This window comes from Camelus dromedarius, chromosome 20 (genome assembly GCF_036321535.1).
Source record: "Camelus dromedarius isolate mCamDro1 chromosome 20, mCamDro1.pat, whole genome shotgun sequence".
Taxonomy (NCBI): Eukaryota; Metazoa; Chordata; class Mammalia; order Artiodactyla; family Camelidae; genus Camelus; species Camelus dromedarius.
The window spans coordinates 34,137,662-34,165,320 of NC_087455.1; the positions used below are offsets into that span (position 1 = coordinate 34,137,662).

Sequence of the window (27,659 nt, forward strand, 5' to 3'; positions counted from 1 at the left end):
ATTAAAGCGTTGCCCTCAGTCCCGCTCCTGCAAACATCAGGTGCCACCTCCAGCTGCTGCTGGTGACAGGCACTCAGGTTCCTCTCCTGAGATGCTCATGCAACCAGTGGTGATGGATGTTCAGGGTTTGGCCACGCATAGGCATATTTAGCTGAATTCGAAACTGCATATATTTGAAGATTTATAAAATGTTTTCTTAGAAATAAGATTACTAGAGTATTTACATTCTATATCTATCCCACTGTTTCATTTAGTGTTTTGTTATTTAAATAAGCTATATACTATTTGTCTTAATGAGTGTTTCTCTATAGAAATATTAATACATTTGACTATTGTGTGCTGCCTTAGACCCTGCCGGGGCTGTTACATCACATATGGTATGTGTACATGCTACCTTTAAGAAATCTGAAAAATTCTGAATTTCAGAACTCACCAGGCCCCAAGGATTTTGGATTACGGATTGTGGAACTTCTTTTAGTCAAAAAGCAAACAATGCACTTGTAAGAAATCATCCCGTTGTTCCAGGTTAAGATCCTTTCTCAACAATTTCTAATGCCCGTCACACTCAATTGGGCAGGTTTCTAACCATGGGCAGCTGCTCTGTCTTTCCCTCATGGGATGAAGGCCTCTGCTATATTCTGGCACTAATACAAAACAAAATTCACTTTTTGCGTAGTAAAACTGCAAAGTGTAATCGTCTTTGCTGGTAATACTGCTAGACTGTTTCACCCTCTAATAAGGGGCCTTTACAGGATTACACAAAGCATGAATTAGTTTTTCCTCAATAATCCAGCATTGTCATTGTGAGGATCAGTTGTTCGCTGTGAAAACAGGGCCTGGCCACAGACCACCTGGCTCCCTGACAATCTGTGTTTGCGTTTGAGTCTTCCGTGCACCCCTGGGCTCACCGCCCCCGACCCCCGCCGGCTGTTCTTGGGGTGCCTGCCACAGCATCATCGCTGGAGAAGCTTGTTTGGGTTTTCTAAAATAAGAATAAATGGCCCGGTGGGAGCTTGAACTTCAGACATCCATTTTGACTAGCCAGAGGCCCTCTCCCTCCGTCACAGCTGGGTTACTGATAACTCCGGTGCCAGGTGAGTCATCCCCGGAGGGCTGAGGCACCATTGTATGTTACTCTTTGTCTCTATGAGGACCAAGTGGGGGAAGGGAGACACTAATCCACCCCTCCAGTAGGCCAGGGCCACGCTGTGCACATCAGGATAACACACACTGCAGAACCAACACATACCGCAAGGGTTAACACTCTACTCCAAACTGCTTGTGTAGAAGGAAGAAGAAACTAGCGTTTATAGGATTACAATGTGTTACATGCTTTGTATACTTCACTTCTTTCAATCAAACACGGTGAGGTAGACATTACTAACCCTTTTACAGATAAGGACTGAGGTTAAGTACTTTACCAAACCTCTCACAACTATTAAGTGACAGAAATTAGATGATAACCCATCTGTCTATCTCTCAAACCCATTCTGTCAACAATTTTTCACTTAAATTAAAAAAAAAAATCACAGTGGCAAAGCATGCTTGTTACACCAAGTCAGAACAGACGTGTTCATGTCTCCACCCTCCAGGCACGAACCTCATTAGCTGAGACGGAATCCTGCCATTTCTCTCTCCACACTCACACACAGATGGTCCCCGCCTCACGATGGTTTGACTTACAACTTTTCAACTTTATGATCATTTAGAAGAGATACGCACTCAGTGGAAAGCATACTTGAATTCTGGATGTTGGTCCTTTCCCACGTTGGTGATCTGCGGAACCACACTCTTGTCGCTGGGCAGCTCCTGGGCAGCCCCGTGACCTCGAGGGTGAACAACCAGCACCCACACAACCATTCTGATGCTCACTTTTAGTACAGTTTTCAATACATTACATGAGATATTCAAAACTTCATTATAAAATGGGCTTTGTGTTAAATGATTTTGCCTAATGGAAGTATTCTGAGCATGTGTAAGGTAGGCTAGGCTCAGCTATGATGTTCAGAAGGTCAGGTGTATTAAATGCATCTTCAGCTTATGGTGGGTTTATTGGGATGTAACCCCATCATCGGTCCAGAAGGGTCTGTAATCATGTATACACCCATAAAAAGATTACCTTATTTTTTCCAAAAGTAAGATATTCTATTAATATTATTCTGCAACTTTATCACTACATTTATATAATATATTCCTAGACAGCTTTCCAAGTACACACATGGAGTCCTAACTCATTAAAAAAATAATTGCATGATGTATTCTGTATTGCAGATTTCCTGACAAATTCAAATTGTTTTTAGGTTTTGGTAATTACAAACAGAGCTTTAGTAAACTTTCTTGAACATATGGGGGAGGGTATAGCTCAAGTGGTAGAGTGCATGCTTGGCATTTAGGAGGTCCTGGGTTCAATCCCCAGGACTTCCTCCAAAAATAAAAAAAATGAATAAACCTAATTTACCGTCCCCTAAAAGGAAAAAATTAAACATATCACTTTACTAACTGAAACCTTGATCTCTACATTTCTCCTGTATAATCTCTGTGTTTTTTATTTTAACAGACAGTAGGCTGCATTCCCCAAAGGTGCAGCAGTGTATCCGTGCTCATTTTTGCATCCCCTTGCCAGCACAGAGTATCCATTGCTCTAATTTTTTGCCTATTTGATGGTGGGAAATGGTATTTCATTACTTTTCTTTGATCACTAGTAAAATTTATATTTGTGCTCTTCTGTTGTCAGATTTGACTCCTAAAACAAGAGTGATGCGCAAGGCCAAACAATGGAGCCTCTCCTCTCTAAGGCCTAGTGAAATTACTCCTTCAAGACCAGGGCAAGATTCTGCTGAGTTCTGTGCAGAGTGTACCCTTGGGTAGCTGGAGGGTCTTCACCACGGACATCAGACAAAGAAAAACAAAAGTGAACTCAGTTACACTTGTTCAAAAACAGTAAATAAATAAAGAGGTAAGTGGGGTTATTTTTGTTAACTTTCAAACCAGATCTTACAGGGGAGGGAGCAGGGAAGCTTGAAGACTGGATGCCTCTTTTACAACCCTCACCCCTCACCTGGCAAGGTAAATAAGAAAGAAGGAAAAAAAAAAATGACAGAAAGAGAGACAGATTAAAATCGAATTTCCTTCACCAAGGGCCAGGCTCCCGTCAGAAAGGAACCAGGCTTCCAGGGGCCTCGGATGCAGGAAAGCAGAGGGGAGCTTGGTCTCCGAGCTCAGTCCACAATGTCTACCTGAGAGTCAGCTCTGAGGACAAACCAGAGGCCATCAGTGGAGGAGGCAGCTTCAGAGTAATTACTCCTCAAACTGAAGGTGTGCCTTAGGATAGATCATAGATGTTCTCCAAACCTTCTTTCCTATTTTGAAAAGTGAGGGAGTGGTTTGGAATTTGTGATGTATGAGGCCGTTTGCAACTCTAAGATTCTATAATTCCAATTATAAATTGTTGATGGTTTTCTAACAATTCTGTCTCATCTTCAGCTGCCATCCATGAAAAAAGTAGAAAGATCATACAGTCTGGATTCAGATCTTGGGTTCAAGTCCCAGCCTGCAAGCCATGTAACTTAGACAAGCCCTGTGGGTCCTCTGAGCCTATTCCCTTGTCTATAAAATTGACAAAATAAACCCCAGAGGTTTAGAGTCAACTGAGGGGATGTTTGTGAGAATACCTACAAACTGTAAAGGTTAAAACAAACATAGCAGAACCTGCTTACTAAATCTGAGCTGCTCATTTCCATTTCTTTGTTTAATTTAAACTTCGCTAATACTTAGATCATTCGGGGGGAGGGTGTAGCTCAAGTGGTAGAGCACGTGCTTAGCATGCACGAGGTCCTGGGTTCAATCCCCAGTACCTCATCTAAAAATAAGCAAATAAATCTAATTACCTACTCCTTCTACAACAAAAAAGAAAATTAAAAGTAAATAAACTTTAAAAAAATACTTAAATCATTCATTCCATAAATATTGACAGAAAGTCTCCTGTATTGGGCACTAGAGATACTTCAGTGAATAAGGCACTGGCGCTCACTGATATCATGGGACTTGGACTTGGAGATGTTCTTTTGACATCTGTGTCAGAAAAGGGAAGTCTCGACATACAAATATCTTAGCAAGATACACAAAAGGTAAACAAGCCGTGTCCAGTGTTGTAGAGACATGAACTCAATTACTATGTATGGAGCTCCTACTATGGCCCCAGACATAAGGACCAGGAACTGTATCAGGTACTGGGAGGCTGAGCATTGAACAAGGCAGACCAAGTCCCTGGCCTTCTGGGGCTTATGTTCCATCAGAGAAGTTGATTGAGTCAGACTATTGCTAATTACGTATGAAAGACACAGCCAAAGAAAAGCGTGTGGCTGATATGAGAGGTGGGAACACAGTGCTGGTGCCAGGGCTTTTGACCTTTCCTCTTGGCAACACTCGGTTTCCCCTTATCAGAGCGGCAGGCATTAGAAACTCTGACCTGCTCTCCTCATGCCTCATCTCTCCTTCCAGCTACTCAGCTTGGACAAGTTAATGGCCTTTACCAAGTAATGAGACATGTGGGCGTAAAAAATAACCACAGCTATTTGTCAGCTGTGGTCACTTGTCATGGCTTAAGTAGATTTTCAAACAGCATTCACACATTCTGCAAAAGTGTGGTTCAGCTTTCCCCTTCTTTCAGGTTCCTCTGAATCTGCCCCGTGACCCACTTAGCACAAGGCCCCCACAGCCAGTAACAGACTACCAGCTTCCATCTAACCTCTGAAGTGCTGATCACTGTGCATTCAGCTAGCCGTTCAACAACTGTGGCTTCTTTTGTATGAGGCATTGTGCTAGGTCCTTGCCTTGCATTTACAACCACATCTGAAAACCTATATTAGTTCTAAGTTATTTGCATTCCCCTTTAAGACAGTATGAGTAGCTGCCACTGGTTACATGAGATACAGGAGCTCCTGTGAGGGAGACATCACTTCTGACTCGAGTCACTAGGGCGAGGAGAATGCAGCTCTGATGGGGGCTTGCTTTCTCCTGGACAGTTCAGGTGGGTGCTCCCGCTTGGTGGAATGCTGCACGAAGGACTTGGAGGCTAAGGCCTTAAGTGATGGGAAGAATTAAAAAAGGCAAAAATGCAGTTTCCATGGAATATTTATTGACTGCCCAAGGATAGTCAGGCACAAAACTAGGTTCCAGGCACCCAGTGGTGAATAAGCGTGGGCCTTGCAGTAAAGGGCTTTCAGTGGGGGATATACACAAATAAACAGGTAATTATAATTACTAGGTGGTGTGACGTGTGTTACAATAGGCGAAAACTCCAGGGCAACGGGAGAACACAGTAAGGTGTATTTGTCAGGATTCTTTCAGTTGCAGGTCACAAAACTGACTCAGAGTTCCTTAAGCTAAACTGTGATGGACTGACTTATGTTACCAGGAACCTCAGGGCAGATCCAGTACTTAAGCAAGGAATCTCTCTTTCTCTCTCTCTGTCACCTTTTCCTTTAATTCTGCAGATGGGGTGTTCTTCCAGGTGAACATTCTCTGGCACAGTGACCCCAGACGCAGGAGGCAGGCTTCTCAGTTAGCTCTAGGGGAAGGAAGAGTCAAGGAGGGACTCTGGCCCCACTTGGACCATTTAGCTCTCCCCAAAACTGTTGCCCAGGGAAGAGGCACCATGATTAACGAGCTGGGTTTACGCGTCTATCCCTGCTGGTGGCTGGTGAGTTGGTTCTGATACCAGAAGAAAGAGAAAAGGAGCAATGCATGCTGGGTCACCGGAAGCAATGGCCACCATAAAGAGGCCCCTGGAGGGAACACTGCAGTGTGGACAACAGCTGGAACACAGGAAGGCATGTGTGCGGTGAGCTCCTGGGGTGGTGGGAGGCTAGTCTGGCTGGAGCTGTGTGTGGTCACACGGAGGAGCAGGGAGAGAACCTGAGGCCAGACTGTGGAGGGCTTCGACTGGCTGGCTGAGGACCCTAGGCCAGCCTGATGGGTACGTGGTGACAGCTCTGTTCAGAATCTTTCCAGTTCTCCTGAAAATCATTCAGAGCAATGGGAATGAAGGTGTGAAACAGCTACAGGCTTACATCTTCAGTGAAACAAGGAAGTGAGAAACTTCACAAATTTCATGCGGTGTGTAGCGCCACCCCACATCAGCACGGGAAGCGAATAACGTGCGGTTCACCAGGTGCCACAGGGAAGACCAGACATTGCACAAGAGTCCGGGGGTGCAGGTCCCAGCAACTCCCACCAATCCCCAGGGAAAATCCAACCCCAGGAGAGGACTCAGCCTGGGTGGGAACGGCTGTGAGCAGGACCAGGAAGGCAGGGGGCAGGAACACGGGGAGAGGAAGAAATAAATCCCAGTAAGTGACTGGAGGCCAGGAGAACCCACGGGCACAGCTTCAGAAAAAGAGACGGGCACCCTGGCAGGAAGGGGCGGGTGCCCGGGAATCAGTGGCTGGGAGGGGACCAGGGAAGCTTAGGACTAGTTGGAGGCAGACTTAGAAGTAAGTGTAAGAAAAATAAATGCAAAACATTTCAACAAAAACCAAATTACAAGAAACACGAGAGAGGAGACAGCACTCAAGGGACACCGTGGAAGACACAAAGAATAGAAATAAGAGTGAAGAAGGTAAAACAGAGATGAATAAACGGCATTAGAGAGGGAGTGATGCGGAAGACAGGGAAAGGAAACTGCACACATGTGAAGTCAGAGTCCCTAAGGAAAGACCCAAAACAGCGGAACAGAACAGACATTTTAAAATAAAGCTCAGTTTTAAGTAGGGTTTGGAACTGGGATTGGAGGGAGAGCCAGGCCCCAATTTAGGACCTAGGTGTGGATGGCAGGCCTGGAAGTCGTCTGCGAGGCTGCGGTAGCTGGGTAGCCGACCCCGGAGCAGGCCAGAGGTGCTGCCTGCCAGGCCCTCCTCCCTGGGGTCTCTGGGGAGCTTCTTCTGAACGGTGGCAGCCCCGTCTAGGAGACTCAGAAGTGGGAGCCAGCAGCCCTGCCCCTACGCCCTGGCTCAGCCCGGTCTCAGTCACCTGCAGAAGTGGGGGGCGGGGCAAAGCCAGTAAACGAGATACGCCCCCCCCCAACCCCCGCCAACGCTGGAATTAAGCTCTGAGGGGACAGGAACTTTTGTTTACTTCATTACCTATTATGTCCTACTGCTTGTTGAATGAATGAACTAGATAAAATACCACCTCCCCTGTGAGTCCGTCCCCCTCCTCCTCCCCCGTAGCTCAAGTAGTCCCCTCTCGTGTTACAATAGTTTTTCTTTTTCTTAGTGCTTAATGATAGTTATCTGTTACACAGTTATTGTCTGTCCCTACCCCAGTAGAACGTAAGCTCTTGTGGACAGTCTGTGCCCTGCAGTTAACAAGAGCAGTGCCTGACCCGGAGCAGTCTGATGCAACCTACACTTGCCTGCCTGTTCCAACCTCCACCCAGAGCTGCTTAATTTCCAGCGCGACCCTTTATCCCTGTTCTTTCTCCGCACTGTGGAGTATCATGAACCCTGAACAGGCTGGACCAACCATCTTTTGGGAGCCCTCTAGCTCTCACCCCCTAAGATGCCGGCCTTCTCAAGGGCTCCCCTCGGAGATGGTGGCCAAGGGCAGCTCCGCAGAGGCCGGCGCTCTCTGCCTAGATTCCTTGGTGCTCCCGGAGTCCCAGAGGACAGGAGTCCCAGTTCTGCCTCTAGAGGGCAGCGCTCAGCCGCGACCCTGCTGTTTCAAGAGTGTTCCCTGGATTCTTGGTAGGAGGGCCATCCCCAGAGAGTACACCTCTGCTGCCCACCCCATTCATTCCACAAAGGGGGCTGTGGTCGGCCAGGCCCCAGGGTCCTGTCCCCAGGAGCTCCCCACAACCTGGGAAGGGCCATGGTAGAGGCAAGGGTGGGAGGGAGCGGGGAGTAAAGGAGAGAGCCTTCCCTTGTTCTGAGCAGGCAGCCTTCCAGAGATGCCGGTGTTTATTGGCATGTTAACAGATACCTGGGAGTTAGCTGGGGGAGACCGTGGAGGCAGGGAGGAGAGGTGCAGCTGCAAAGGTGGTCGGAAGTGAGAAGGCAGGGGTGAGGGGAACAGCACCCAGCTGGATTTCCCGGGTTTGAGAGGCTTTGTGTGTTAAGTTAGGGGGTTTGGCCTTTAACCGAAAGTGATCCATAACAGGTCAGTGGCAGGTGTGGGCAGATGTGTGGGCTTTAAAAAGAGAGTTTGGAAGACGTATTGGAAGACAGGTTAGAAGGGGCAACACAGGCGAGGAAAACCAGTTAGGAGATGACTGCACTGAGGAGAGAATGGAGCCCTGAACTAAGGCGGAGGGGGAAAAAGAATTAATTTGAAAATGACGTGATGGTAACTGGAGGCAGCACAGCACAGGGGAGCCAGAGTCAGACTCCACTCTGGGACTGTGGCAAACTGCATCCTGCTTCCTCACCTGTAAAGTGGGAATGACAGTAACAGTGTCTGTCTCACAGTGGTGGAGGATCCCAGGGGTCAATACCATGTAAAGAGGGGCAAGTTTAAATGAAGAAACCTGGGGGAGGGTATAGCTCGGTGGGAGACTGCGTGTTCAGCATGCACGAGATCCTGGGTTCAATCCCCAGTGCCTCCATTAAAAAAAAAATAAATCTAATTACCACCCTCCACAAACAAGTAAACAAATAAATGGAAAAAACCTGACAAATACTACCAGGTGACCAAAGTCAACATCAATGGTCATAAACCATGACGACAGCATGTACTTTGATATGATGTGATGAAAATGACACTTTACCTCTGTGATCTTCTTCCTCTAAACCTGTAACTTGCATGAGAAAAACAACTGACAGAAATTCCCATAGAAAGGCTACAGAATACTTGACCAGTACTCCTCAAAACTGTCAAGGAAAGTCTGAGAAACTGTCACAGCCAAGAAGACACTTAGGGAGACATGACTTCTAAATGGGATGTTTGTATTCTGCAGCAGTAAAAAGACATCAGGGTAAGACTAAGGAAATCCGAAGCACAAGCTTTAATAATTATTATAATTTTGCATCATCATAATAATATAATGAATCAACATTGGTTCATATGGTAACCAATGCAGCATACTGTTGTGAGACGTCAGTGATGGGGAAACTGTATGAGGTGGCGGGGTGGAGTGGAGGAGTATATGGAAGTTCTGTTCTGCCTGCTCAACTTGTCTATAAATCTAAAACTTTTCTTAAAAATAGTTTATTGATTTTAAAAATCCTAATATTAACCGGGAATAATTCTACCATCCATCATTTTAAACTTACAGAATTAAAGTTCTATAATGGGATCTCTTATCCATAATTCAACTAAACATTTACCAAGGTCCTGCTTTGTATGCCTCTGAACTGCTGGGTAGTCGCTGCAAAAAAAAAAAAAAAAAAAAAAAGAACAAAACAAGGTCCAAGGCCTAGCTGGAGGTAAAAGGCATTTTAATAGGTAATTATTGTCCTGGGAGGTGAGCATAACTGAAGAGCACAGAGAGGGGTTTGGGAAGGCTTCACAGAGGAGGTATGGCACAGAAGAGGTGCAGAAGCAAGAAATAAAAAGTAGGTTGGGCCTTAAAAAATACCAACCCTGTGTTTCTAAGAATCTTTCTTTTTCTTTCTTTTTTTTGGAAAATGAAATCACCATAGAGGCCAATACTTTATTTACCATGGTGTTTTAATTCTGCATGTACAATGGAGAAAACGCCAAAATTTCTAAAATTATTAGAAATTTTATACATTTCAAAGTAAACGAATTTTAAAATTGGGATGAGTAGAAGAAGAGGGAGCTAAAAATGAACATAAATACGGAACAATGATAACATATTGAAAGATGATGCTTAAAATTGGTACCCAAAAGGACTACAATAACAAAACTCTAGGAAACAGCAATTTTATAATTCGGCTTTTTGTTTTATTCAGTATCCTTAAAATTACTTCTTAATGTCTATGGGTATAAACTAGTAAGGGGGGTGGTGGATGGGAGAGCGAAGATGCAGCACTTAGCATTTGCTCTGTGACAGGTACATATGCAAGGGAGGGACTCTATATACAATTTATTATAAAATGTAATCTTTACAGTCTCTTTAGCAAGTGGTGCTCAGACAGCGCATGTAAATCAATGAAGTTAGAACACTCCCTCATCATATACAAAAATAAACTCAAAATGGCTTAAAGACTTAAACTTAAGACATGATGCCATAAAAGTCCTAGAAGAAAACACAGGCAAAACATTCTCTGACATAAATCGTAGCAATGTTTTCATAGCGCAGTCTCCTAAGGTAAAAGAAAAGCAAAAATAAACAAATAGGACCTAATCAAAATTAAAAGCTTTTGCACAGCAAAGAAAACCGTAGGGAAAACGAAAAAACAACCTATGGAATAGAAAAAAATATTTGCAAATGATGTGATCGACAGGGGCTTAATTTCCAAAATATACAAACGGCTCATACATCTCAGTATCAAAAAAAAGGAAAAAAATCCAGTCAAAAAATGGGCAGAAGACCTAAACAAACATTTCTCCAAAAAGGACATAAAGATGGCCAATAGGCGCATGAAAAGATGCTCAACATTGCTAATTATTAAAGAAATGCAAATCAAAACTACAATGAGGTATCACCTCACACCAGTCAGACTGGCCATCATCAAAAATCCACAAATAATAAATGCTGGAGAGGATGTGGAGAAAAAGGAACCCTCCCACAACTGTTGGTGGGAATGTAAATTGGTGCAGCCACTATGGAGAACAGTATGGAGGTTCCTTATAAAACTAAAAATTGAGTTACCATATGATCCAGCAATCCCACTCCTGGACATACATCTGGAGGAAACTCTAATTCAAAAAGATAAATGTACCCCAATGTTCACAGCAGCACTATTTACAACAGCCAAGACACAGAAGTAACCTAAATGTCCATTGATAGGTGAATGGATAAAGATGTGCTGTGTGTATGTATGAGGTATGTATGTGTGTGTGAGTATGTATACTCAGCCATAAAAATGAATGAAATAATGCCATTTGCAGCAATATGGATGGACCTAGAGATTATCATACTAAGTGAAGTCAGAAAAAGACAAATGTATGATACCACTTATATGTGGAATCTAAAAAAAAAAATGATACAAATGAACTTACAAAACAGAAACAGACTCACACATAGAAAACAAATTTATGGTTACCAATGCAGAAAGGAGGGGATGGATAAATTAGGAGTTTGGGATTAACAGATACATGCTACTATATATAAAATAGATAAACAAGGTCCTACTGTATAATACAGGGAACTGTATTCAATATCTTGTAATAAACTATAATGGAAAAGAATCTGAAAAAATATATATGTATAAAACTGAATCACTATGTAATACACCAAAAACTAACATGATATTATAAATCAACTATACTTAATTTAAAAAAAAACTGTGGTAAAATTTAATCTGTAAAACAACCCTTGAAATGAGTGCTTTGTTTTATCTTTTGTAGAGGAAACCTACGCTCAGAAGGATTCGGTAACTTGCAGTAGAGCAGGATCAAAACCTCGGTCCTTCTGAAGGGTAAGCGTATGTTCTTTTTAGTCCCCCTTAACCAGTGACCTGACACTTGTAATTTGGCAGAATTCAACCTATCCGTTTCCACACAAAGCAGTCTTAAGATTCTTTCTAAATTTTCCTTTACTAGGATTGCACTCTGTTCACTTCAAAGTCCAGGGCATTGCCCAAAGTTTACAAGTAATTTACTAGTTAGCCCAGTGCTAGGCGTCAATGTCCTAAGACTGGTTTTCAGCTTATTTTAACTATCAAATTCACTCATGACTGCCACCAGTTTTGCTTCGGTTCTGGGCTTGCTGGAAGACCTCCCATTTCTTATCATCACGCTGTTAGCTCTCTAAGCTTTACAGCTGAACAGCACAACGTTTTGAGGTGACTGCAAAAAGGAGGCAACCCCCACCCCCCAACAAGAAAGCCATCATAAGCATCATAAATGGTACGAAGTTTCTTGGACTGACAAGATTCTGGGGCTCTTCTGATTCCAGGTCACCTTAGGCAAGCTTTTTACTTCCTCATGCGTAAATTTGGGAGAAAAACAATTACTTTGCCGGCGTCACGAGACTGTGGTCAGAATCGAAAAAGCCCGGAAGAGCGCTGGTTATTCCTAGGCTCACACCGGCGACGCGGCACAAAAGGCGCGGGGCGGGGACCCCGGGACTGTCCTCCCCGCCGCCGCCTGGTGCATCTCGGGAAGGGCTCCCGCCTGGGCCGCGGTGCCGGGCAGGCGCGGGCAGCCGCGTCTCCTCGGGCTCTCCCAGCCGCTCGCTCGGGCCAGGGCAGAGAGACCAGCACGGCCGGCCCGCGCCTGGCCCGAGCTGCGGCGGGTTCAAGGCAGCCTTCGCGCGGCTCCTCTACCCCGGGGGTCTTTGTTCCTGCCGGCGTCCCCCGCCCCACTTGCTCCCGCCGCAAACCCAGTTTGCGGACTATCAACCGCATGTCCTACTTGGAGACGTCCGATCTTGGGGCGCGCTGGAGCAGGATTTTAGTAGAAGCAGCGAGGGAATCCTAAATTTAGACATGGGGTAAAGAGAGAGAAATGCGTCGGACCGCCTCCTCCCATTATAGCTCGGAGGCGGGCGCTCCCTCCCGCGCGGGCGGCTCGCGCGGGCTCTGCAGGGCGCGCTGGCGGCGGCGGCGGCGGCGGCGGCTGGGCGGGGCGCGGTTGGCGGGCCCGGGGCCTGCACGTGGTGGAACAGTTCTCCCCGCCCGGCGCGGCTCCCGACAGCCACTGTTCTCTTGGGGAAGGAGTAGTGTCACCCCCGGCACTGCTCGGGAGAGGTGTTTACCCTTGAGGTCCCCAGAACTGGAGGTTGAGAGGAGAGGGAGGGAGCGTGCGGCTTGGCGCAAGCGTTTCCTGCGTCGGGACTACTGAGTGGGAAGCCGCCAGGCACGGGCCGGGCGGCGAGGCGCGGAGTGACTCACCCACGGGAAGGGTAACACGGTCCGCGGAGCAGGGAGCTGGAAAACATGGTTGATACATACCTCGGCCGGCGGGCTGGAGCTAAGTGCAAGACAGGCATCTCTGAGCCTGGCTGCCCTGGGGTGCCACAGCTGGTCCCCGGTGGTCCCGGCGGCCGGCGGGTGGCAGTCGGGGCACACGTGGCCCGCCGCGCGCCCGGCTGTGTTTACATTCTGCAGCCGCTCCACGTTGTGCTGCCGTCCTCGCCGCCCATTGGCCAGCTCGCCAGTCAACGCTGCGCTCCTCCCGCAGGGGCGGGCCCTGCTGGTCCCCGCGTTTCCTAGGAAAACCCGGGTTCCTGGAGGCCTTGGCGGGACTACCAGAGTGCGCCACAGGATGGCCACTTCCTGGCCACTCTGTGCTCGCCCAAACCGTCTCCACCTGGCCGTATGCTGGGGCCCGGCCGCGGCCTGACACCCCTGGGATCCGAGAGTTGAGAGAGGGAGGGGACAGGGACGTACTGGCGGGAGATGCGGAAGCCGAGAGGCGGGGAGCCGGGGCTGTGGAGGAGGAGCCTCTGAGAGACTCCCTCCCGCCACCGGGCCGCACAGGCAGGTGAAGGGGAGTGAGTGCAGGTGACCGCCGGCCAAGGGCGCAGGCCAGCCGGCCCTGCAGCCCCTCGAGGTGGGCGGGCGCGGCCCTGGCGCAGGGATCAACTCTCGGGCCTGCGGCCGGGCTGGCGGGCGCGGGGGAGGGGAGCGCGCTGTCCGGAGGTGTCAGTCTGAGGCGCATGCGTGCGGGGCGGGCCTGGCCCGGCCTATATATTGGGTTGGCGCCGGCGCCAGCTGAGAGCCGAGCGGTAGCGGGTCTGGCGGTGAGGAGGTGCTGGGTATGGGGCGGGTTGCGGGAGGAAAGAAAGCTACACTGGGCCGATCCGCCCCTCAGGCGGGAACCTGGGGGAAGAAAAATGGGAGGGCTGAGGACTAGGCGGCTGGGGGCGATGGGTCCCCGCGTTCCGTCCCTGTCAGGACCCTTGGCAGGGGGCCTGGGAAGCGGCGGCAGATGGAGGGTAGCCCCTCAGTGGGGGGCCACGGGAAAGCCCCTCATTCTAGGGGCTTCTCTCTGCCACTCCCATTTGGGGAGCTATCCCTCAGGAGAGAGGATGGAGGTCTGGGTCCCCTTCACAGGAAGGAACGTTCCCGGAGCATCCCAGTTTCCCCTTTTCCTAATTGACCTCCCTTTCCTTCACTCCCATCCCCCATCTGGAGTCGGGGTCCCGGTGCCCCTCCAAGAGATGAGCAGGGTCGGGTGAGGCTGAGAAGGAGGGAAAGGAGACTGAAGGACATGACACAAGTTCCCTCCGCCCTCTGCTTCCCCGCCACCGCCGCTCTCCAAATTGGCGCGGAACTGGCATCTCCACAGCGTTTCGCCTCCACAACCCCCTCCCCGGGCCCGTCCAGGATGGGAGGAGGGAGTGGGGGCGCGGCCCAAGCCCCACTCGAGCTGTGCGGGGGAGAGGGTGCAGGACGCAAAAAAGACCCATCTGCCTCCCTGCGCGTTCGGGGCGCTTTGCAAAATTTTGAAGACACTCTCGTCCCGGCTGTACATTCACTTGAGGAAATACAAGCATGAGTCCAAAATCATGGGTAACTAATACAGTGGAGAAGACAGCATGGTAAAATGGCTCAGGCCATCTCCTGCGGAACTTAGTTGCAACCTCGGAATCAGCGTCTAACTGGCACTTGGAGAGTTTGGATGACAATGTATTTGACTCTGTTTTTTGGTGTTTTTTTTTTTTTTTTCCTCTCTCACCTCCAGAGATTTCACACACCTGAAAGAAGAGAATGTCAAGACGCAGGTAACATTATTTGTCTTGGAGATATGTTTCAAAGTTAGCTGCTGCCTTTGAAACGCTTTACTAATTAAACTTCCTTTTTAAAAACTCACTATAGTAGCCGTTTACAAGCTAAACAGCAGCCCCAGCCCAGCCAGACGGATTCCCCCCAAGAAGCCCAGATAATTCAGGCCAAGAAGAGAAAAACAGCCCAGGTGAGTTAAGAGGGGGAAGAGGGAGGAAATTCCTTACTGGGACCTTAGTTTAACAATGGTCTTTTTTTTATTTTCCAGGATGTCAGAAAAAGAAAAGAGGAGAAGGTCACCAAGAAACATCAGTATGAAATTAGGGTAATGCAGAATTGGGCTGGGTGTGGGGGAAACAAATGCATGACGAAAAAGAATAGAATTGCGTTACTGCTTTGCAATACGAAGATTTCTCTGACACTTTTACTTTTAATGCCCCGGAGGTCAGCAGGAAAGCACTTATCTTTGGGTGGTTTTTATGTCCCTGAATCCTACTGCAGCTGCAGAGTAACTTTGCCTTGAAGCAGCTGGTTCCTCTTTGTAAATCCCTCCCTCTTGGAGCTCCCTGGTGCACCAGGGCCCGCCTTAATCTGCCCAATGTTCTGCTCTTTGTTCCCTCTCTGACTGTAGTGGAGGGTCCTCATAGCTGCTCCTTGGGGCATAAATAGGATGCGAGGTCACTGACAGACTGACACCCAGCCTTTTGCTACCTTTTCTTCCTGTGTGTTGTACAGAAAACACTTCAGAGACAGTGGGTCTCTTTGCAACCAGCACTGACTGGGGAAAGGGTCCTTTAAGTATTTAAGTAATTGATTCCACTTGATTCCACTTTTAAGGCTTTGCCTTCATGTGTTCTAACGTACTGGAACAGGCTTTAATGGGAGGAGGGCAGGGGACGTAGTTTCCTATAAAACAAGGTGCCCTGGCTAATACAGCTACGAGAATTTTATAACCTTGGAAGTGATTAGTCTTTGACCGCAGATGCATTTTGTTATTTCTCTTCTCCCTCAATACCTAATGTCTTGTATTTCCAGAATTGTATTTTGTTGTCTAAACAAACATCCTACCTGTTACTAATGCATTATGCAGATTGATATGAGGTATATATGGCTTATTTATAAAATATGCAACTTATAGGGGAGGGTGTAGCTCAAGTGGTAGAGCACATGCTTAGCATGCACAAGGTCCTGGGTTCAATCCCCAGGACCTCCTCTGAAAATAAATAGACCTAATTACCTCCCCCCACCAAAAAAATAAAAATAAAATATGAGTGCAACTTAAATTAGCTAGATCATCAGCAGTGTTAGCTAATGATGGTGTTTGGGGAAAACTATAGATTGTTGAGAAGTATTAGCTTTCATTTATGAATGATCCAAGACAAAAGCTGGTTTCCTATTGCACAAAGATGTTCTTTTTTTTTTTTTTATGACAGAATTGTTGGCCACCTGTATTATCTGGGGGGATTAGTCCTTGCATTATCATTGAAACACCCCACAAAGAACTAGGAACAAGTGACTTCTCCAGATTTACAAATTACAGATTTAAAAATCTTTTTATTAATCCTTCACCTCTGCCTGATTTAAGGTAAGAACATTTTCAGTAATTTAATGTCAAATATTAAAATCGTACTGATGTAATATATGGTGCTATTTTGAGGTTTTTTTGCCTTTATTATAAGATAGAAAAATTTGTTAAAAAAATTTTTTTTGTTTTCCTAGTGTTTAAGCATATATTTTATCTGAGAGTAGTGTTATTTGAGAATGATATAGATATTTAAAACATTGCTTTTGTAAAGATTTTCATTCTCCTGCTGAGTACTGTAAGCCTTATCAGAAGAACTGAATCACCTTTTTAATGGAGTCTAAATAATTTATCTAAATTGTTAAAATGTATTTTAACATGTACAGCATTTTCACTTGATATATCGTCTCTTTTTATTTCTCACCAAGCTTAACTAAAGTCTGTACTTAATTCTTTTTTCTAGCTAATGAATGACTAAGAGGTACAGCTTAAATAAAACGTGTAGTGTAGTAATTTATATTTGGCTTTAATAAGCAAATTAACGGACTCAGACATTTAAATTCACCAACCTTCCCCTTCTCTGTACTCTCCTACTTACCCCTGCCCCCCCAGCTTGTAGTGTATTGATGATCAGTTTGGAGGTGATTGAGACTGTCTCTCCTGGGATCATATGCTTTAAATATTTACATTTTTAGTATTGCTCTTGAGAAAACATGGTTATCTTAAACAGGAGCCTTTGTAAATTGTAAATAAATGAGGACCAGAAGGTACTCTTGGAATCTATCAGTTTAGATTATCATAGTTCAAGTTCTTGCTGTATAATTTCATTCCAAAGAAATGATTTTTACAAGTTAAGGTAGCAGTTTTTCCTAATTTAAGAGCTTTTCCTTCCAAATTCTAATTGAAAATTGGATATCAACATTTGAAAGTTAAGTTTACTCTGTGTGAAACAGGTAGCTTGTATATTATGAAGATCACTTAATTCTTTTTCCCTCTTTCCATAGCTGGGGATGTTCAAAGGATGTTTGGCTAAACATGTTAAATAAAGAGACCAGATATGTTCATGACAAACATTTTGAAGTTCTGCATTCTGACTTGGAACCACAGATGAGGTCAATACTTCTAGACTGGCTTTTAGAGGTAGGTTCCAGGAATACAAATTTCTTTTTCCTCTGGGTGATGGGAAAATGTCTAGACATGAATATGCTTTTCTTGTGGCCTCAGGGTATATCATCTACTGCCAGGAGCTGTTTTAGTAGGGCTACTTACTGTAGTTGATGACACCAAAATGGAAAATGACTGTCTATACAAGTAGACCCATACAACCCAAACTCTGGTGTCTGAGTACTGCAGTGTACTAGGCACAGTTGTAGATGCCAAGGATACTTCAAGATGAACTAAATATATAGTTGACGAGGTTTTGAATTTTGCTATACAAAGTGAAGAACCAGGACTAGGCTTCAGGACTCTCAGAGGTCCTTTCTTTAGCACCAAAATCAAATTATGATTTGGAATCCTAACTTCTGTGTCCTAAACAATAAGGAGGCTTTGAATATCCAGAAGCCCTAAGCCCTCCAGCATCTTGGCTCCATGTAGCTGCATTTTATTATCATATCTCTCTATTCCTTTCAGAAATACACTGGACCATTAATCTAAAGGAATAACAGTGATCCAGAGTCCCTTAAGATCTGTGCCAGAATTTTCTCTTGTTTAGGCCCGTTCCCTTTCTCTGGATAATAATTCTAAGAGTCTCTAAAATTATTATTGAGAAAATGATTACTTGTACTGATGACAAACTGATTTTCCTCCAGTCCTTGGATACTTGCTCTGTAGTTTCCCTGTCTTTAATATGGATAGAGACGGTGAATTCTAAGGGAGAAATACCACAGGATTTTTGGTGGAGTAACACATGGCAAAATAGCTCTCAGAAGGTATCAGAGAAGTTCTTAAGACCACAAAATGTCCTCTTGTGCTTATTCCTTTTTCTGACTAGAAGGGAAGATTTTTCAGTCATATGTGTACAAGAAGGTAGTTGGGTTTTGACTTTTTCTGTGTATCTAAAGATCATGGATGCAGTTTAAACACAATTATGTTGATTTTATTTTATTTTTCCATTTTATGTCACATTGATTTTTATTCAGTGGTTGTCTTTCAAATTTATCCCTATTTTCCCTTAAATATATGATTATATATGCAAAACCATATAGAATGTAATAAATCCAGTAGAGCATTAAACTCAATTTTGTCTTAATATAGTCTTTCAGTCTAGGAATGCACAGATGGTTCAATATTTGGAAATCTATTATCTTAATAGTATAAAGGAGAAAAATCATAAGTTTATATATCAAAATGTGATATTTTTTGGAATTCAGTATCTAGTCATGATTTTGAAATATGTAAGAAACTAGGAATAGATTTCCTCAACATGTTAAGTGTTTATTAGAAATTCATGTATGTCTGTCCCTCTGCTTCCTCCAAAATGGAGTAGTGGCCTCTTCTTCAAGAAGTTGTTTTGGGCATTAAAAGCATTCCCTATATTAAGTGTGGAAATGAGAGATTCCCCTTATTATGAATAACAATCATGAAACACTAGAGGAATTCTCACTGCAGTCAGAAACAAGGGATAAGAAAATTTTTGTCTATCATCAATATTATTCATTCAGTTTCTTCTATAATTCTTAGCTGGAGCAGTAAAACATGAAAAATAAATGAAATAGAAACATTGAAAGGAGCAGAGTTGTCATTTTGTAGTTAAATGTATCTCGAGAATGATGAAGAGAATCTGTTGGTACTATTAATAAACATGAAAACTTACCCATTTATCATCAATAAAAATCAGGAAATAGGAAAAAAAAGTTGTCATCCATAGTCAGTAAATGTATCTGGGAATAAACACATTAAGTCCATGTGAAAAAAACTATAAAACTAGTAAGAGTAAACGAGGACAGTGATACATTTATCCTATTAGCATATGTTAGGTTTTCCCCTCACCTTAGTTTTGATATCCTAGAAAGAAGCAAAGTTGGGCTTAAAAGTGTTCTGAAGTCAGATATGCTAAGAGATAACTTTCTAATACGGTGAAATTCTTGGAATAATATTTAAATGTTTGGATTCTTCTCTAGGTATGTGAAGTATACACACTTCATAGGGAAACGTTTTATCTTGCTCAAGACTTTTTTGATAGATTCATGTTGACCCAAAAGGATATAAATAAAAATATGCTTCAACTCATTGGAATTACCTCATTATTCATTGCTTCCAAACTTGAGGTAAGTTCTCGAAGTTTATCCATATTTACCCCAAACTTTTTTTTAACCCCAGAGAATACTGTGTATCAATTTGATATGCTGCTCCTTAGGAAAGATGAGGTTTTTTTCAGTACATTTTCTGAACATTATGATTTGGATGGAAGGCTAAATATCATGGTTCCCTTCTCAGTATCTGAGCCTATTGTAAGTCTCTGGTTGGATTCTGGAATTGGTATCTAGGTGACATGTTCCCTGGCTCATTGTGACAAACAAAATAATGGATGCAGTCTCTAATCTCATAATTACGACACTTGGATTCAATAGAATGGTCTCTGAAACCTAAGCAACCACTCAAATGCAGTAAGTGCTACTACGCCGGGTTGGAATAACGGTCTGTATCCAGCCTTTCTGATGGTGATGCCAGGGTAGAAGGAGACTCCTCTCCTGCCTTAGATTTTCCTTCACACGATCTCAGGCTACTTTTCTTAGATTGAGCCCATACTGAATTAGTACCTTCATCTGAAATTTTTGAAGCCTGTATCATTTTGAGGGTAGGAGAGGTTATGTGAATCATGCACTAATTTCCTTAAGTGTATTTTTCTTCTCTCCCACATTTAAGGACTGTCCCCAAGTTCTGCCACATCTGATGAGTGTTTGTATTCAGTGTATCCTTACCTGAAATCACAGTGTATTTCAGGTATCTTTCTAGACTGAAACCTTGACCATTAGCCTGTTCTCATCTATGGCTGACTTCTCTCCTTCTCCTCTCATCATTCTAGCTGTTCCTCTCTGAACTGCTGAGACAGACATGTCATCAAACAAACTGCACAAATTATTTTTTGATTACCATGCTTTTGTACTAGGGTAAAGGAAGTGTTTTCAGTTTCTAGACCTTATTTGTTGAGTGCCTTGTTTTGGTCTGATTGATATATTAGGCAATCCTAAAACAAATTTGGCTTTTTGTTTTAATCAGTCACTGAAATGACTGGTTAAAATACTCTTAATTGTTTATTAACAAAGATTCAAGATCTATGAAAATAAGTTTCAATCAATATAGTGGGCTAATTTAGATACCTAGAAATGAAAAATATCTTTTAATGTAATGTTGCCTTGGCTACCACAGAATTATTTTACTAAGATTTATAATCATTTGAGCTGTCCTTTTAAAATGAAGTCTGTATGTGGTTTGTATAGAATTCTTTTGCTTTAATCTCACTCTAAACTGTGCTTGATATTAATTTTAAAAATCCATTTTAAAGGAAATCTATGCTCCTAAGCTCCAAGAGTTTGCTTATGTCACTGATGGAGCTTGCAGTGAAGAGGATATCTTAAGGATGGAACTCATTATTTTAAAGGTAATAATAATTATATCTTCATTATTTCTAGTTGCAGTTTAATAACTTATTATTAAATCTCAAAGACTACAAAGTAAGTAGTCAAAACTGAGGTTTTAATTTTAGGATCCACTTCTAAGATGGGAGGGGAATTTGCTTAACCTGTAAGCTCTATTTTTCTGTACCTTTCATGTTCCCTATATTGAGAATATTATTTCTTTATTTAAAAGTGTTTAAGGATATTTTCCAAATATATAGGTAATTAGCAAAGCATGTGTATATAAATAAATTCCAACAATGATTCTCAACTCTTAATTCTGTTTTTCCACTTCTTCCAGTAGACAGAGAATGAGAATTATTTCATTGCCTTTTTTTCTTTTCTGTATGCATGGAATGGGCTATTAATATAAGAGTGGAGGAGAGAAGCATAAAAGTGTTTAATTGGGCTTTGAATTAGAGATTACAGGGTGAATGTTAGCTACCAGAAAGTATGTTATGAAATTTGGACATCATGGTTTTATAAATAGGACATACAAGAAAACACAATCAATATGACTTTCACTTACAAGTTTTCTATAAATTAATATATTTAATATAAATTAAAATTTTGTTATGAATTGTTTACAAACTATAAACATTCAGGTTGATAGCTCTGTAGAATGGGATCTTGTTGGCATGCTGATATTATTGTAACGAAGTTATTCAGATTCAGGCTTGAAGTATAGTGTAAAGAGGAAGCATGTGTAAAAGGAAGATGGAGTCCTCTAGGTGGTCCTACAGGCGTTAAGACTCTGTCCTCTCCTGATTATTTCAGACTTCCTATAAATGGAAAAGTCCCAGGGCTTCATGGAGGGAATGGTATCATAAATTAGGATTTGTCCCTTTTTTTAACTTTTACATTTTGAGCAGAAGCCGTTAGAGATCACGGAAAGTAAGAAAACGTACAGAATCAGTTTACGGAGGATCTGAATGGGATTGGCTGTGGAATCATTCAGTAAAATTCAAAGGACAGTTTCAAAAAAGTAGAGAACAGATTTGGAAGACTAGGGCCTGCAAGAAATGAGAAAAGTAGGAATGAATAATAGGTCCAGTGAACTTTTTAAGTAAAGACAACTAGATAATAAAGGGGTCTGTATCAATGATAGATTAAAACACAAGCAGCTTTAGATTGTGAGATACCTATAAATATTTTTACTAAAATAGGAAGAAATAAGCTTAAAGCAGAAAGTCTCTTAAGTGACTAAGAAAGAAGCTATAGAATATGGTATATATATATATATACACCTACATTTATTAACACACATCTTGATTTCATTAACAGGCTTTAAAATGGGAACTCGGTCCTGTAACAGTCATCTCCTGGCTAAACCTCTTCCTCCAAGTTGATGCTCTTAAAGATGCTCCTAAAGTTCTTCTACCTCAGTATTCTCAGGAAAAGTTCATTCAGATAGCTCAGGTATTGATATTTTTATTGAGTATATGCTAATGTTATTAATTACAGGCTTTGTTTAGTGTATTTATAGTGTTAAGTAGGCTGTACTACAAAATGACAGCACACTGAAAAGAATTCACTCCGAGTAGAACGAAACTTCTGATGCATAAAACTCTGTCCCCAGCATTTACATTGCTTGCTTGCTTCTCATCCTTTAGGAATACAAAACAGAGTTAAGTAACTCTTTTTGATACAAAATGGGGAAAGGTATTTTTCAGCCAGCTGTTCTAGGCTTTATAGTGGAATAAAATTATTCTGTATGATTATCTGACTCTCTTGTATTTGAATACACAGGGAATCTATTTTATATATTAAACTTTAAATTACTTCAGTTATAACATGTTTTTAAAACTTAAGTTCAAATTAAACCTTTCAAGGCCAGTACGTAACAAATATTCTAAGAAAGTAACTAATAGTTAATGGAGGAACGCGCCATTCTCTCCTGCCTGCTTCTCCTAAGTAGGCTCTTACGGCTGCTCTAAGCACCACATGTAGGTGAAGAGCATCTCCATTCCGTGTGGGAGGTGAAAACCTCACACGTGGAACTGAAGAACTTGTGGTGCTCTGGGTGGGTTTTAAGTCGCATAGATTGAAATTCAACTTGTTTTAAAAACATCTAGTAAACACATTATGAACACTGGATAACCAGTAAATATATTGGAATTGGTTCATTTTGTAGAACTTTCTAATGAAGGCTTACTGATTTTTTCCGTCAGATTTCCTGGTATCCCAGATCATCATAGACAGCTTTACCCTCTTGATAGGGCAAACCCTTGCCGAGATGATGAACAATGTAGAAAGTTTCTAGGGCTATGTAATAGTAATAATTCCTTTCTGACTCCACTTGTGTTTCTATCTTCTGAACCAATGGGGACAAAACTAATTGAAGGTTTACTCCACTGGACAGGTGTCCCTGAAGTCTAACCCCTTTACCTGATTCCATTGCTCATTGACCAGCTCTCTTACTGCATGGATCATACTGCCTCTTAACTAATCTGTTTAGAACATGTTCCCTTCTTGTGTTTCTGCTGCACTGTAGCCAAAGGGATTGTTCTTAAAATGTCACTTTCCTGATTTAAAATCTTCCGGTAATTTCAATAATCAGAACTATAAAGTTCTGACTTCTTAAAGACCCTTTATGATCTAACCTAGGCCATGCCTTTTTTTTTTAAATAAAGAATGAAGGAAAGGTATTCCTTATTTTGTATTTTTTTACTTTGTGTTCTTAACTACTTGAGTTCCAAGGGATACCTTCTCATTTATCTTTGCAAATTGTTTCTTATAACCAGAACAAACTCTACACTCCCCAGTATTCCTGGGTACCTTGTCTTTTAAGACTCATTTAAGCAGAAGTCTTCCCTGACTTCCAGATTCTGGATCAGGTTCCCCTGCTAATAGTACACATCACACTACATGCTAACAGTCCTACTCTCTTCTTCCTCACCTACGGTCCCAAGACTCAACTTCCGTCAGGGTGGTGGCTTATTTCTCTCTGGATCCCTGTAGTTCTAGCAGTCCTTGCCATATAGTCCACATCTTAAGCACTCTAAAATATTAATTGATGTTCAGTAGCGACACGTAGTACTCATCCTTCTCCTAGGTACTGACACTTTCCCCTGTTAGCTTTTAGATCTGTGTATTCTAGCCATCGATTCATTAGAGTTCCAGTACAGAATACTGGCTGCTGCTGCCTTGTGCCATTTTACCTCTATTGAAGTGGTTAAGAAAGCCTCAGGTAAGACACTCTATCATCTTCTTACCTGTTCACAACTTTTAAAGGGACTATTTATGAACTTAGCATCCTGCTAAACAAGAATTTAAAATTTTAAAGTTAAAAATTTAGCAGCTTAGTGATTACTTCCCTTCTGCTAGAAGTACTGTCTAATCTTCAGCGTATATCCACAAACAAAAAATAAGGTCAAGTGGAATTTAAACCCACTTGAAGTTGGTCAACATGACTATAACTCTGCTTTAAGAATTCCTTGGGTTTTGACAATTTCAATTTCCTGTGTAGCAGGTACTGGCTAAGAAGCTCTAAGTCTTTCTCCCTCAAAATAGTCACATTATAAACATAGTTTGAGAGTGATCATCTGTTTTGACTTGCTAAATTTGTTCATTTTTGTTGATGTTTGTTTTGGTTTCCTTTTTACATGAATTTTAAATTAACTTTGAATTTTGAAGTAAGAGCAAATACATTAGGCATTATGTTAGTTTCTGACGTAACCGTCACATTTTTCTATCTTTTCTTTCTCTAGGTTTGGAGTGGGACAGCATTTCTGAATGTGTAGAATGGATGGAGCCTTTTGTCAGCGTAGTAAAAAGTACTAGCCCAGTGAAGCTAAAGATTTTTAAGAAGATTTCTATGGAAGACAGACACAATATACAGACACACACAAATTACCTGACTATGCTGGTATGTTTTTTTGTAGAACTTTTTTGTCTTACTATTTGGCAAGTCACTGAAGCTGACAGTAAGGATATTATGGAATAATATTTCAGGCAGTTATACAAGATGGTAAGGGGACAGAAAGTTCTAATGAGCATACTGATTTCAAAATGCAGAAAAGCTAATAAAATAACTTTGAAGTCAAAGCAAGATCTGTGAAGTGTCCCAAGAACAATCTCAGTAGCCCACGTTGAGAGTCTTTAAAATATGAGTCGCAGGCAGTCCATGTTGTTGAACCTCTAGAACACGACTTAGTCACTGTTGTAAAGGCAGAACGAGACCGTCACATCAGGCCTCCGTTGTTTCAAACTAGCACACACAAGTCTGGGTGGACTCTGCTTTACCACATCAGTGCTTTATCTTAGCTGTTAATCTCTGCGTAATTTTTTCACATTACAGGATGAAGTAAATTATGTGAACACCTTCAGAAAGGGGGGACAGTTGTCACCAGTGTGCAATGGAGGTATTATGACACCACCGAAGAGCACTGAAAAGCCACCAGGAAAACACTAAAGGAGCAAGTAATAAGCACACAAGTGGGAACTGATGAAGTAATGTACAGAATTTCATAGAACTGAACTACTTAAGTTTTACAGGAAAACAGTGCCGTGACTGTCCTAGCCAATTCAGAAGTGTCACTGCCATTCTTTGATTTTAAAACCACTTAAAATTGGCACCAAGGAAGAAATTCATTTAATTCTTATGTCAGCTGTTTAAAGAGACAGCAGGACTTGTTTACAAGGGCGACTTCATTCCCAATGTTGACTGGACAGAAGCCAGCCGTGATCCACGCCGTAACCATTTTTTTGACCCAGTGTTACTTTACTGTGTTTATCTTAATAAACTAGGAATTTTATTATTGGAGTTTTCGACTAGCTAAGTGCTACCTTAAAGGGTACATTAAGTGATACAGTACTTTGAATCTAGTTTTTAGATTCTCAAAATTTATAAACTCTTGATAGTGCAATTTGGTTCTTGAAAATAAAATTTAAACTTGTTTACAAAGGTTTAGTTTTGTAATAAGGTGACTAATTTACCTATAGGTGCTGTAGCAAGCTATTATGAAACTTGAATTTTTTAAAATGGTGAACTTTAATCTGCCTGACTAGTTTCTTTGCCTTGCCATAACATGTTTAACCAGTAAGGCTTAGATGAACATGGTGTTTTAAACTGTGCTCTGAACAGTGGGAGTGCCAAAGAAATTATAAACAAGGTAAATGCTGGGGCTCCTACTTGGGGCTTTGACATATAGGTTGCTTTATAATAACTTTTCTGTACATCACAATTTGGGTGAAAAACTTAAGTACCCTTTCAAACTATTTATATGAGAAAGTCACTTTATTACTCTAAAAAAAAATCCTTAGGGTTATCTTAATTTAGTGTGACCAAGGCTTTATTTATGTTTGCAAAACTGTTAAGGTCCTTTTAAAATTCCTACATTATGAGTTAAGGACAGTGTCAAAGTGATGAAGCTTAACACTTGACCTAAACTTCTATTTTCTCAAGGTAGGAAAGTAGTAAATGTACACTGACTCCTAGAAATCTATTTATTAAAAAAGGAAAAAAAACCTTGACCTAGAAACTTGCTGTATATAGTTAGCTACTGCTACATACATGTTTTAGTTTTTTAAGAATGAAATTTCAGCCTCAAAAGTGGATTTAATTAGAAAAATTATACTAGATCAGTAGTTTATTCTGTTACTGGACATGTGAATCTCTTCCTTTGAAGAAATTATAAATTTAAGCTATTGTTTTGGTATGAAGTCTTCTGTATAGTTTTTGTTTTTAAACTAATGTTTCAGTATTTTATCTGAAAAGAAAACACCACTAAATATGTATATATGTATTATATAAACTTAATCTTTTAATACTGTTTATTTTTAGCCCATTGTTTAAAAAATAAAAGTTAAATTTTAACTAACTGCTTAAAAGTAAAGTTTTGCCATTGCTTGGAGAAACTTTTTTTTCCTTCTCTGTGCTGCCAGCTGTAACACTTCTTCTGGGTTGCTTGCGTTCAATTCTGTCTGGCCGATGGCTTTGATCTTCCAGAAGAGAAAAGTGATGTTATCAGAGGTCTGGTCAAAAATGAAGTCTTGCTAGTATACATAATATAAAACGACCTGCATGCTAACAATGATAAACTGAACCTCTAACTGTAAATGCTAAGAGGTGTGGAAGAAATTAACAAAAACGGACCAGAGCCGTTCAAAGCAAAGCTCAGTTGCTGAACCACAATTTATGGAATTATTTTGAGTAACACTAAGTAAATTCATGTTGTTTATCTGACTAAAAGTACCAGGAAATAAACTCTACATGTACTCTCACACATTTTTACAGTTAAGGCTCCTACAAAGTAACTTGAAAAATCAAAACCCGTGTTTCAGGGCTTCAGTTTTTTAATGTGCAAAAGCAGCTAGCTGCTCAGCACTATACTACAGAGTGGCCCATCTCCTTCACGATTAAAAAGAAATACCTCAGCCTAATAAAAATCTATAGTAGTATTCCACCATGGAGTATTCTACGAGAGCATGTTTTAGGACCTTAGAAATACCTTTAGATTGAAAAAAAAACTTCTTTAAACAATAAAGACTATTAAGATAGGTAGCCTGAAGGGAGCTAATCCTATTCTGAAATGATCATCACTTAGTTTGGGGGTGGAAGGAATTGCTGGGTGATGCCATTTCAATATGAAAGAATGCATGTGGGAAAACCTGGTGGTGGGGTATAACTAAAGGGTTTTTCAAACAAAATATTCTGAACACAAGTGGCTATAAAAGTCCAAAGTGTAAGTCAGAACCTGGAAAAGGGGCCAGATACTTGAG

The 27,659-nt window shown here is 42.0% G+C and overlaps 2 protein-coding genes across 5 annotated transcripts in view; one reads left to right on the plus strand and one right to left on the minus strand.

The window, feature by feature from the left end:
* On the plus strand, positions 1-26,754 carry CCNE2 (cyclin E2). 3 transcript variants are annotated; one of them, XM_064476957.1, is made up of 14 exons: positions 1-1,094; positions 2,735-2,956; positions 11,473-11,543; positions 14,755-14,794; positions 14,889-14,985; positions 15,064-15,120; positions 16,229-16,380; positions 17,322-17,457; positions 19,440-19,586; positions 20,825-20,920; positions 22,221-22,355; positions 24,015-24,126; positions 24,647-24,804; positions 25,237-26,754. In XM_064476957.1, the coding sequence occupies exons 4-14, from the start codon at positions 14,781-14,783 to the stop codon at positions 25,348-25,350; spliced, it is 1,218 nt and encodes a 405-aa protein (XP_064333027.1). In that variant the 5' UTR covers positions 1-1,094; positions 2,735-2,956; positions 11,473-11,543; positions 14,755-14,780; the 3' UTR covers positions 25,351-26,754. The 3 variants fall into 3 exon arrangements, with proteins under 3 accessions (XP_064333027.1, XP_064333028.1, XP_010974317.2); XM_064476958.1 differs by lacking the exon at positions 1-1,094 and having other exon boundaries at positions 2,654-2,956; XM_010976015.3 differs by lacking the exons at positions 1-1,094; positions 2,735-2,956; positions 11,473-11,543 and adding an exon at positions 13,783-13,810.
* INTS8 (integrator complex subunit 8) overlaps positions 14,407-27,659 on the minus strand; it is a 52,518-nt gene continuing 39,265 nt past the window's right edge. Inside the window, exons 27-28 of one of the 2 annotated variants that reach the window (XM_031439343.2) lie at positions 19,133-19,199; positions 14,407-14,767 (exon numbers count right to left, since the gene is read on the minus strand). In XM_031439343.2, coding sequence (XP_031295203.1) covers positions 19,143-19,199 — 57 coding nt within the window. In that variant the 3' untranslated portion in view covers positions 14,407-14,767; positions 19,133-19,142. Of the gene's footprint in view, positions 14,768-19,132; positions 19,200-26,675; positions 26,880-27,659 lie in introns of those variants that run through there. The other variant, XM_010976016.3, reaches the window with a different exon arrangement.

What these genes read in the sequence shown, in the direction of transcription:
- CCNE2 (XM_064476957.1), top strand. An exon ending in TCACCTCTGCCTGATTTAAG is followed by an intron (nt 16,381 to 17,321) that starts GTAAGAACATTT and finishes CTCTTTCCATAG; the next exon opens with CTGGGGATGTTCAAAGGATG. An exon ending in TTCTAGACTGGCTTTTAGAG is followed by an intron (nt 17,458 to 19,439) that starts GTAGGTTCCAGG and finishes ATTCTTCTCTAG; the next exon opens with GTATGTGAAGTATACACACT.